The following is an 11,939-nucleotide window of genomic DNA, read 5'->3' on the forward strand; positions in this document are numbered from 1 at the left end:
TTTAGATAAAAAGATAGGACACTCATGAGCTTATAAAGACTTAGACTCACTATGGTTGTGTGTACGTTTATCACCAGACACAGGTATTAAGATTTTAGTAAGGACACTGAAATATTAGCACACATAATCAGTGACCATAATTTACATACATATAGCTTGTTAGAAATCCTCTATGCACTCTTCCATTTATTTAATTTAAGAAAGCTTACTAGAATTCTACTGTCAAGTCATTAGAGAGAGAGCCCTGTGCTCAAGCAGGCACCAGCCAGTGGACCTTGATTCATGGAATTCAAGACGCCATTTGCAGAGACCATTGATCTGCAAGAACCTCCTTTTGATGTATGGTTATGACTTTCCCCTGTACCTCAAAGCCAATATTATAGGTTATTTTCTGTTGTGGTGTTGGGAAAATGAAGTCATTTTGTATTTATTGACCTTATGACTGTCTTCTCAAAGTCTAGGTAGTAACAGAGGTCAGGATAAAATAGAAGAGTTATTCACGGCACATTCAGGTGCAGAGATGAAAGGTGGCAAGGGTTCGGCCTCCTTCTCTTGGCATTTTGTGCAGTTCCTGCCCTGGTGCTTCCTGCAGACTGTACAGCATCGCCAGAGAGCCTCCACCCCCTCTGGAACTTGTGTGCAAATTTTCAGGCTCTGCCCGACATGTTGGCCAGTTACCTGCCTCCAGGAAAGTAGGTTTTGCCACTGGAGAAGGATTTGGGTATAACAGTCAGAGGCAAGACTGGACTGTGATCAAAAGTTATGTTGTAACAGTTTACAAAAGAAGTGGACCTTGTTACTCTACTTCAAATCATTGTTTTTACTTTAATATATTTGCAGCGCACGTGCCTTTCATTGCTTTCCTTTTGAGTCTGGGTTCACTTTGAATTTCATAGATTTGGGATAATCATGCTCTTATTTATGAAATAAAGGGAAGTTGGATACCAGGGTTCCTTTTGCAAAGAATTAACTGTGGGCACTTGTGCGAGGCCCTTTACTTCTTGGAACTTTAGATTAGTTCTCATAACGTGGGAATGGTAGTGGCCATCTTGCTTTCCACGGAGATGTTGAAGGATATAGCAAGACCCTGAGATGTGGTAACGCTGTTAAAAATGGTTATGCATTTGATAACTCAATCTTTGTGGTTGTATTAGAAAGATTATTTAAAAATATTTTCCATGAACTCAACTATTATTACTCAAATTTATTACATGCATCATATTAAGGTATAATTTATTGGTTTCCATGTGCTTGTTTTCACTGAGAGCCAATAATAGAATCCACTTTGGAGCAGAATCCCATGACGACTTCTCCCCATCCTGCTGCCTCAGAAGGAGTCACCCAATTCCTCAAATGTCTGAAAATTCAAGATCTAATTAATTTAGTATCACTTCCCTTTCAACATTGTTTATGTGAAATTCCTAAAGGATTTGTTCTTCATCACTTGACTTCTATGCTTGTTAGTACATAAATACGACCAGGAATTCACATGCCGAATAACCTCTGGATTTGTCTTCACACCTTCCCTGTCTACAGCAGGTTTATTTCGTGGGGTTAAAAAGCTGGCATCCTCTTGTAATATTAGCAGTTCCAAACTATTACAAGAGTGACTTGGTAAATCCTCACTCTTGAGACAGATGACCAAGAAAGGATGCACTTGTTAGTAAAACCTGAGTGTTACAACTTTTCATCAGAGTAGAAAACTGCTGGGGACTGAAAGCCAACAGGGCTTTTACAGTTTAGATTTTTGGGGGACAGAGGTGTGGGGAACTGGCCGTAAGCTGACAGTCTGCCAAACCCCCCACCTCACATGTTCTGTGAAGTTGCTAAAGGCTGTTAAGCTTTGGTGCTGGATTGTTTATACTCATCCTACCCCCCATGTCCCTCAGAAAGACTGGAGGCAAGTTTCTTTTATCCTTTGTTTTGTGAAGTTAAGATGTTATGTATGGTAGGGGTTTTCTGCACTTTGTAGAATTCTTGGGTTGCCTTGGAAATGAGATCAGAGATCTCTGATTTGCTAATAGCCTCACTTTGCCCTATAAATAAAGCAAGAAGCGGGTGTGGAACATGCTCTGTTCTTGCCATCAGCATTGCAGAGGCCTCCCAAGCCCATCCTTTTATTCTTTTTTTTTTTTTTACAGAGAAAGAGTCAGAAAGAGGGATAGATAGGGACAGACAGACAGGAATGGAGAGAGATGAGAAGCGTCAATCATCAGTTTTTTGTTGCGACACCTTAGTTGTTCATTGATTGCTTTCTCATATGTGCCTTGACTGTGGGCCTTCAGCAGACTGAGTAACCCCTTGCTTAAGCAGCAATCTTGGGTCCAAGCTGGTGAGCTTTGCTCAAACCAGATGAGCCCGCGCTCAAGCTGGCAACCTTGGAGTCTTGAACCTGGGTCTTCCGCATCCCAGTCCGACGCTCTATCCACTGCGCCACCACTTAGTCAGGCCCATCCTTTTATTCTTTAAGCATATTTTCTTTATTCCACACTGTTCCCACTCAGGACCTGGAATTACTAGCCACACTGGTTTGCGGCAGAAAACAATCTAAAAACATTTAAGTTAAGAATGTGAGAGCTCCAAATAGTTCCTGGCCAGCGAGTTCCAAGCCAGTCACTGAAACATGGGCGCCAAGGTACCTGTTGCCTCCGTCCACACACAATCCTCCATGCTGACACGGCTCGCTGGCACACTCATCAATGTTGAGTTCACAGCGATCACCTAGGAATCCAGGGACACAGTCACAGAAATAAGCCCCCAGGGCATCCTGACAAGTGGCACCGTTCAGGCAGGGCTGGGACCTACATTCATCAACTTCCCATTCACAGTTGACACCTTTTTAAAAAAGCAGAAAAAGAGGAAAGTTTTAGCTCTTTGGGGATGGTTCATTTACCAAAGCTCTATTAAATATGATGTTCCCCAAAATAACTCTCCTCTTTCATCGTAATTGTTATTAAATTTTTGGCATGCTTGTGGAGGTGCCACAAAGCAGAACAGCTGTGACAAAGAACTACCGCATGTGGTAGCTTGCGGCTGTTCAGTCTGTGCCAACAAGTCATTTTTAGAAAAAGTTATTATTAGCTGTGCATTTTTTGGAAGCCTAAAAGGGATGGGCCAATGTTTTTAGATTGTTTTTAAACATTTACTTTGGTTAGGCATCAATAGAGCAGTGGGTAAAAGCTCAGACTCCAAACCAAACCGCCAGGGTTGGGATCTCCACACAGCCACTTGATACTAAGTAACTTTGGGCAGGTTCCTCAGTTAACCTTGGCTTATCTCAATGTTCTTACCCCACAAACAGAACTGATAGGAACTGACAGTGTAATAATCTCATAGGATTGTTATCGTAAATACACTGCGTTCTAAAGTGTTTATAACAGTATCTGATCCATACTGTGTTGGCCAGAGAACAAAAGCAATGCCTGTTCTTCCCACAAACATTTATTATCCAAATATGACCCACAGTCCTTTTCCTTAAGGGTTCTGTTTGCAGAGACTTTTTTAAATTTAAGTTTTCTTAACTAGACAATCCATTTGTGATTTAAACTTAAATGTAGTTAGTGGTACTACCAGAAGCTTACATTTGTGCTACATTTTAAAAATCCATATATATACTCCATAAAAATAGTTGATGAAAATTATTTACTAAGAAAAATATGTTTAAGATTTATGAAGGTAGTCACACGGAGATAACACACTACCCCAATGAATCTGTCAAAATAACATCTGATACAGGATAATCAAGTTTGTACACAGGTTTTGAAAAAAGCAAAAGAGAGACTAAATGTACCCATCCCTATTTCTGGGCCTACAACCCAGAATAATAAATTATGTATTAAAATAAGAATGAGGGACTTTCAGATAGCTCAACAGTTGTTAGTGGTTTGATTTTGCATCCCCACCCACCCCCGCCTCAGCCCTGATAGAAAATACAGCAGAATTTTCTTAAGTTGCCCTTGCTGACCAGGACAAGATTCTACAAATACCTACGTCAAAAAGGGATGCCAGCACATTAATAGGATAGTTTAGGAGAAGAAAAAGAACTGAAAGGTTAATTTTCTATCAGTAGGAATGGAAAGCGTGGGACAGCCCTTGTTCTGGGTGGTGAGCACCTGGCTGGTGGAGGCCTGGCTATTTCTTACTCTGTCTGTGGAGGAGATGGTTCACAGCTGCTGCATTTGGCCTCAGTGTGGTCAGGACCCAGGGCTCTGGACTGGCCAGGGGACGCCCTGCCTCTCGTCCTACTTCTCTATGAAATGGCTTTGCAGCATTGTTTTAATGCCTTTATTTCTGCCATGTAAAATAACACAATAAGAGAGAGATACCTCTTTCACTTCTCCAAGCATGTTTGAAAAATAAAAGATTTTAAATAAAATTATTTTTAAACATATATAGCAACTTAAACTATGTGTTAGGACTTAATAATTGTGAGCTATAAAACTGCCACCCTCCCCCACCCAACTGACACTAGTTAACCATTACTTTAAGAAACATGAACTAGGCTTAAACATGAATATTCAGTCAATGTGGATTCCCACAGGGCTCTCTGGGAGGATTCCCATAGTGCTCTCTGCGTGATTTCCCATAGTGCTCTCTGACAGGATTCCCATAGTGCTCTCTGGGTGATTTCCCATAGTGCTCTGTGAGTGGAGGGCAACTGGCACATATTAAACATCTGCCATATGCAGGGGCAGGGCAAGGTGATTTTGTGTGCTTTTTTTTTTATTTCACCTTGGTGTACCGTATTTTCCCATGTATAAGACACTTTCAAAAAATTTGGGGTCTAAAAACTGGGTGCGTCTTATACAGTGGTTGTAGATTTTTTAATTTGCATCTCCCACTTTTTTACACTTGTTTTTGTGCTCATTGTTGAAGACTGAGTTGTCATTAAACACAGATGAGGACAAGCTAACGGTGGGAGTTTTGACAGTGACGAGGAGTTGTATGAATTTTATGATGAATAAAACTTGAGTTCAATAACTTTATGTAATACATTTTTTTTTAAATTTTGGGCCCCCGAATTAAGATGCGTCTTATACATGGAAGCATCTTATACATCCGGTTCTTTCCTCAATCTGCTTTCCCGAGGTGCCTTGGCTGGTGTTAGGTTATGTCCTTTGGGGTTCTAGTCTTCTATATTTGCTGGGAAGTTTTAACACAGAACCAAAATGGTTTAAAATTTAATACTTTTTAAAATTTTATTTCTTCATTTAAATAAAATTTGTATATTCCTCTGGTGTATGCCAAGATGACTTCCTACTGCTTAAGAAAGACCTGATAACCCATTACCTAAGTCCTGAAGCTCCACCTACATGTTGCAGTTCAGCTACTTTGGCTTTAAAGTGACCCATGTGTGTAGTGTCAGAATGAGTTTCAAACGCTGAGATACGATTTCAGTGCAAACAACTATTTACTTTGGGGGGGATTTATTTGTATTGTGCTTAATATTAACAACATCATTCTTATGGGAGCCTATCACTGCTACTGATACAGACAGAGGTGATTTGGTCTCTGTGTGCCTGACGCCCAAGTCGCTGGATGAAATGTAGTAAGTACAGTCATCCACCCAAAATATTTTTGTATTTCCAGCTGCTTGGCTCCACCAATAAAATGCCTTGTGTAACTAACTATGATTTTCATTTTTCAGTTGGACATTTACTGTCCTGTGCTTACAGACATTAATTATATACAATTAATCGACCTTCAAAACAAAACAAACAAAAAAACAAACAAACCAGAACTGTGTGGTCCTTTCTGTCTGGAAACATCAGCTTATGACAAGTGTTACTGAGCATGGCACCATGTCCCTATAACTTCATGTAACGACCTAAACTGAGTGTGGTCCCAGTGAGCAGTGCTTCTGTGGCTGATTCACTAAGAAATAGAAACTTCCTAATTGTCAAGTTCTTTCTCAGAATTCATCCAGGACTAATGCAGCAGGGTGAATTATATAAAGCTTAATGCAGAGCAACCCATCTCAGTCTCCGAGGTGCTGTGTTTGAAACGCACACTGCTTTTATTTGCTGTGGTCAAGAGGTTAAACAAGAAGTGCCTTATTTCTTAATAAAAGCATGATTTATCTCGCCATACTCTCTCAGCCTTGGATTCATCCATCTGATGCTCACACTTCAGCACAAGAACCCCACCACCATGTCCCCAACCCATGGACACAAGCCTCCCCATAAGTCTGCAATGTCAGGTTGTGGGCATCAGAAGGCGCACGGAGGACATCTGCCTTGTGGAGTAAACCTCATCAACGTCTGTGACCCGGCTAGCTTGGTCTCCCAAGCCCCACTAATTCCAGAACAAATCTAAGTTCTAAATAAGGTAGGGCTCCATTTCACACAACAGAGACAGGTCACTAACCTCAAAGCTCCATGAGATTTTAGTAGTTTAGAAAGCTTTTTATCAATAATTCCTTGTCCAGACCATTTCCCTAAGCAACTGGATGGGACATGCAACATCATATTAAAGAAAGGGAAAGCGAATCATACTTACCAGAGTAATCCCGGGGACAAAGGCAAGTGTATCTTCCGATCCCATTGACGCACATGGCCCCATTCCTGCAGGGATCTGAGACACACTCATCCACTTCCACTTCGCAGTGCGTGCCCTGGTATCCTGGGACGCAGAAGCAGGAGTAGCCATCAATGTTATCCTGGCACACGGCCCCGTGGTGACAGGGGCTGGAAGCACACTCATCACGATCCAGCTCACAGAAGGTTCCGGCATAGCCCGCAGGGCAGATGCACACAGGCTGGACAGGGTCTTCGAGACAATGGCCCCCGTGTTGGCAGGAGCCCACGCTGCAGGCACTGAGGGTCGTCTCACAGGTTGTTCCTTGGTACCCAGGAGGGCACAGAAAGCCCCGTTCTCCCGGGGTCTTCACACAGGTGGCCCTTCCTTGACAGGGTTTGGAGGAGCAAGGATCCGTCACGTTGCCACAGTCTTTGTCCCAATCCATGCCTGTGTCTGAACAACGGCAGTTCTCTTCTGTGAAATCACGGCAGGTAGAATTGTTGTGGCAGGATTTTGCGAGGCAGCGGGTATCATTTTTGTTGCAAAAGGAATCTACGAAAAATAAAAAATATATATCGATGAAGCTTACAAATAAATGGTGGAAGGCAAGGTTAAAGAAATTCCAGTTTAGCCTGACCAGGCGGTGGCGCAGTGGATAGAGTGTCGGACTGGGATACCGAGGACCCAGGTTCGAGACCCCGAGGTTGCCAGCTTGAGCGCGGGCTCATCTGGTTTGAGCAAAAAGCTCACCAGCTTGGACCCAAGGTTGCTGGCTTGAGCAAGGGGTTACTCGGCCTGCTGAAGGCCCACAGTCAAGCAATCAATGATCAACTAAGGTGTCGCAATGCGCAATGAAAAACTAATGATTGATACTTCTCATCTCTCTGTCCCTGTCTATCCCTCTCTCTGACTCTCTTTCTGTCTCTGTAAAAAAAAAAAAAAAAAAAAAAAAAAAGAAAGAAAGAAAGAAAAGAACTTCCAGCTTCTCCTGCCATCTCAGACAAACTCACTTAAGGAGCCCATAGTTGCCTGCATTCTAATGATGACTTTTGTCATCAGTAATGATTTTTATACATATCTCCTCCTATGGAGATTTCTGGCAGCTGACAGTTTTCCTGCAGTGCCTGCCCATAGGAAGTGCACATGTGCTTAGACATTACCAGGAGGGCTGATCCGAAAGCGAACCTCTTCTGTTTCCTATGGGACATCTCAGCTAATCATCCTTGACTGTAGATTGTTTTCAGATGCTGGGTTTCTTATCACATCTTACCATATGATTGGCCTCTCAGTGTTCATGTCTTAGCTCCATTGTCACTTCCTGAAAAAAACTGTGTGTGAACTCCTTTTCTAAATTAGTTTTATTTTCTATGATAAATATAGCATATATTATGATATATATATATGCACATACACACACACATATATATACACACACATGCAGATGTGAAGTAGAGTTGATATTTTTGGACTAATTTATATTGTCTACCAAATTGTTTCCTTGCGGTAAAGTATGCCATCTACTGGATAGTATAAGAAGTTCTAGAATAGTGGGTTTCACAGCCTGCCTTCCTTCCTTCCTTCCTTCCTTCCTTCCTTCCTTCCTTCCTTCCTTCCTTCCTTCCTTCCTCTCAGTACAGCAGAGCTCCCTCAAGGCAAATTCCATGAGTAACCCCAATATACGAAACTGGAGTGTGGACCAGCCCAAGTTGAGGAAGGGACGGAGTCCTGGCAGCCCTGTCACTGCCTCCTGCCCTTTCCGAAGACATCCACAGCTAGGCATGGAGAAGAGCAATTCAGAAACCTCTGTTTAAGAGAAAATATTTTATATACTTCCTGTAAGTGATTCCTCTTTTGTTTGCCATTTGGGTATTGCCATTTAGCATTTTACAATGCTAAAAATATATGAGTAATATTTAATATAAACATGGATAAAATATATACATCTATATTTGCTGAGAAGTAAAAAACTATTTAACCATGTTTAAAGAAGGAGGGGGCCCAAACACTAAATGCCTTTATCTTGTAGGTGTATGTGTGTGTATGCTTTCTAATAATTTGATTTACTTGGGAAAGAGCAGTATCAGGAATTTAGCTCAGTTATAAGGGGGAGTATATTTACTCAGAGCAAAGAAAAACTGCAGTGTGACCTCAGGAAGAAGCACGTTAGTGTCCCAGAGACAGTTATCAAGAACATTTATTCCTTGGTCTTTGGTGGTTTTTAGTCACAGACCTATGAGACAGGCAGGTAATTCTTTGATTTAAAAATCATCCATCATGAATCTGAAAATGTTGTCAAGTGTTCCTCTCTTACCAGTATTTTGGGCAACTCTGTATCAGCCAACCAGAAGTTTACTGGAAAGAGAAGGTAGGGAAGTGGTGAGGAGTAAAGGCCCTGAGAAAAAGCACACCCATCCCCCGCCTGGCTCTGCCGTTTGCCTCAGTTTCCCCAGCTGCAAAGAAGGAGAGAACAGTGGAGCCTCCTCCTTAGGGTTTCTGTGAGGATTCAGTCCCTAGACTTAAATGCTGCACAAACCGTGGTTAAGTGCAGAATAAATGTTCGTTTTTCCTGTTATAAGATGCTGAGGGACAGCTTTATGTGCCTAATAGAGAAATTTTAAGGGATTAGTACAAAATATAGCAATCACAATAACAAGCGTACAGTTCACTCACACATTTTCACTGCAGGAAATTTCATTTTAGGAAACAAAACGCAAACCCAGGTTTACCCTTAAGAAGTGATTCTATCAATAGACTAATTCAGCATGCCAAAGGCATTTCTTCCGCCCCCCACCCCCAGAAAGTACCCAGACTTGCTCAGGATCAAACAAAGATAAACGTAGATTAGACTTAGAAAGGCTCTATTCTTGAGGGTTTGTTCTTCACAAGAAAATCTCTTATATCTCACGATACGGTTTGAGTTCCAATGAAACTTTTGGCTCAGAGACATAGGAAGGAAGAGTTGGGACAAGAGGACTGAATCCAGCTGTCCCAGAAAGAGATACTCTTGATTCCAGATGTACTGTCCTCAATTCCATTCAGACATGGATATGGGTGAGGTTGGCTGGCCCCTCGACACGTCGGTGAACCACCCAACAATCTCAATCATAGTTTGGAGTTCAAACAGCAACTATTTGGGACCTGCCTGGTCTCAAACCAGATCCATGATGAGCTGCTTTTAGGATGAAATAAAAGCTATAAATGATGCTACTGGAGATAAGAGTAAAAATTTCCAGATGGAAACATTTCCGTGGGTAAGAGGTGAGAGGCTTGTTGCCTGCCCCTTCGCCTGGCTCTCTGCAGAGAATGAAATCTAATTCCAGGGCTGGGGCTGGTGTGGGGAGGAGGGATGTGGGCAGGATGGGGTCATCGTTATGCAGGATGTGGCCCCACACGGTTTGCACGTGGTAGGTAGTCAATAGAGATGTCCTGAATAATGAATGAGTGAGCAGGGAGACCTGAGATCTCATTTAAGCCTTGCTGTGAAGTTCTCACTTTCTGCCTCTTTTGATAAAATCAAGCAAATCGGAGCAAATTGGCGGGTAAAGGACTGACTTTGATGGGACCCATGTGGAGCTGTTAAGGTAAGAATTACGTAAGCTCCGGGGGCTTCGAGAACTTGGGTGCAACTGAGTACTCACCCTCTGACTACACATGGTTGTTTTTCTAGATGTGTGGTTTTCAGGGCTCAATTGAGGTCAATTTAGTGAAATGGCCAGAGAGCGATTTTATGGAAAGATGTTTAAATGTGAGTTCTGCTATTTGCAGTCTCTGAGATTTTTTTAAGAAAAAATTAGTGTCTTCATTTCTAAAAGGAGAGGGAGGACACGCCCCCATATGCATTTAGAACTGAAGACCATGGACTTTGGGGCTTGGGTTCAAACGTATTCCTAAGTATTTTATTCTTTTTTTGAAGCAATGGTGAGTGGGCTTGTTTTCTTAGTTTTCCCCTTCTGATAGCTCATTATCAGTGTAGGAAAAAGGCCACTGATTTCTGGATATTTATTTTGTATTCTGCTACTTTATTGAACTCATGGATCAACTCTAGTCATTCCTGCTCCGTGTCGGGTGAATGGCCTCACTGAAAAGCTGCTCCATAAACCAGATGTGAAATCCCCAGTATAGGAGCGGCATTTCGCGAGGTGATTTTATACACAATTTCCTGACATCAACAGCATTGTAGATGACCTACTCCACTAGCTGTTTCTTTTCTTCTCAGAACCCTTCCATGAGAATAAATATCTCTGGGACCGGACCCCAGAGAAGACATCCTGCCCTTTCTTTCTCATTCTTTGGAACGTGACTAAGTCATACAAATGGAGAAGGTTGTTTCTGTTACATTTTGATCATTGACAATTTTAATGAGGGTCTAATTATGTTCCTTTGACACTAAAGTCACTGAAAGCTAACCAGGCCTGGATCTCTGACCTTATTATAGTCCATGTATACCTTAATGATGACAGGCTTGTACATGACCCCTTTTACTTATGGAATAGACCTACATATGACCAGCTCCTTTGCCTTTAGCAAATTGAAAGCTAAAGATGTTTGTAAATGAAAAGAAAAATGAAAGTGTCTTACCCACTCCATAAAGTCACCATTTTTTAAAGTGATCAGGGATCAACAAATATAATTTCATTTAAAAAATTTATTTATTCATTTTAGAGAGGGGGGGGAGAGAGAGAGAGAGAGAAAGAAGTGGAGGAGGAGCAGGAAGCATCAACTCCCATACGTGCCTTGACCAGGCAAGCCCAGGGTTTCAGACCTGTGACCTCAGTGTTCCAGGTGGACACTTTATCCACTGCACCACCGCAAGTTGGAATCAATGGATATAATTTCAACCAGTGTGTACTTTATACCTACAGCTCCTCTCAGTTCTGGCTAAGCTGCATTTCAAGTGCTCAAAAGTCCCATGTGACTTGTGGCTACTCCATTGCATTGTGCAGGTTGTGACAGTTCTCTCTCTCTCATACAAAAAACTAAGGCCTAGAAAATTAATGTGTGGCTATCACTATGAGTAAGATGTTTGTCCTCCAAGATCTAAATTACCTTCTTTTATGACACGAGCATGGGAGTTGCTATGAATAAGTTGCATTTTGAAGTACTTTTCCCACAATGTATTCATTAGGATGGCTATTCAAATCGTGCACGTCCTTAGAAGCCAAGTGTGAGGCAGACCTTTCTCTCGGACCTTTCCCATCTCTCTGCAGTCTAGTGGATCCGGCTGGAGCAGCCCCAGAACTCACCACTGCAAAGGCACAGCTTCACGCTTATCTGTTACTTCCTAAATTTTTCTTTGTTTCACCTAGGGGACACTTGTCCCAGCAATTAACAAATGAGCTTTTTAAAGTTCAGGCATTATGCCCTGGCCGGTTGGCTCAGCGGTAGAGCATCGGCCTAGCGTGCGGAGGACCCGGGTTCGA

General features: G+C 42.1%; 1 protein-coding gene across 1 annotated transcript in view; it reads right to left on the reverse strand.

The window, feature by feature from the left end:
* Window positions 1–10,650, reverse strand: part of CRB1 (crumbs cell polarity complex component 1) — a 59,170-nt gene extending 48,520 nt beyond the window's left edge. The window contains exons 1-3 of the mRNA XM_066360133.1: window positions 10,599–10,650; window positions 6,499–7,071; window positions 2,640–2,835 (exon numbers count right to left, since the gene is read on the reverse strand). Coding sequence (XP_066216230.1) covers window positions 2,640–2,835; window positions 6,499–7,071; window positions 10,599–10,650 — 821 coding nt within the window. The remainder of the gene's footprint in view (window positions 1–2,639; window positions 2,836–6,498; window positions 7,072–10,598) is intronic.
* Between the last annotated feature and the right edge of the window lie 1,289 nt (window positions 10,651–11,939).

The sequence above is a fragment of the Saccopteryx leptura genome, chromosome 1 (genome assembly GCF_036850995.1).
Source record: "Saccopteryx leptura isolate mSacLep1 chromosome 1, mSacLep1_pri_phased_curated, whole genome shotgun sequence".
NCBI lineage: Eukaryota > Metazoa > Chordata > Mammalia > Chiroptera > Emballonuridae > Saccopteryx > Saccopteryx leptura.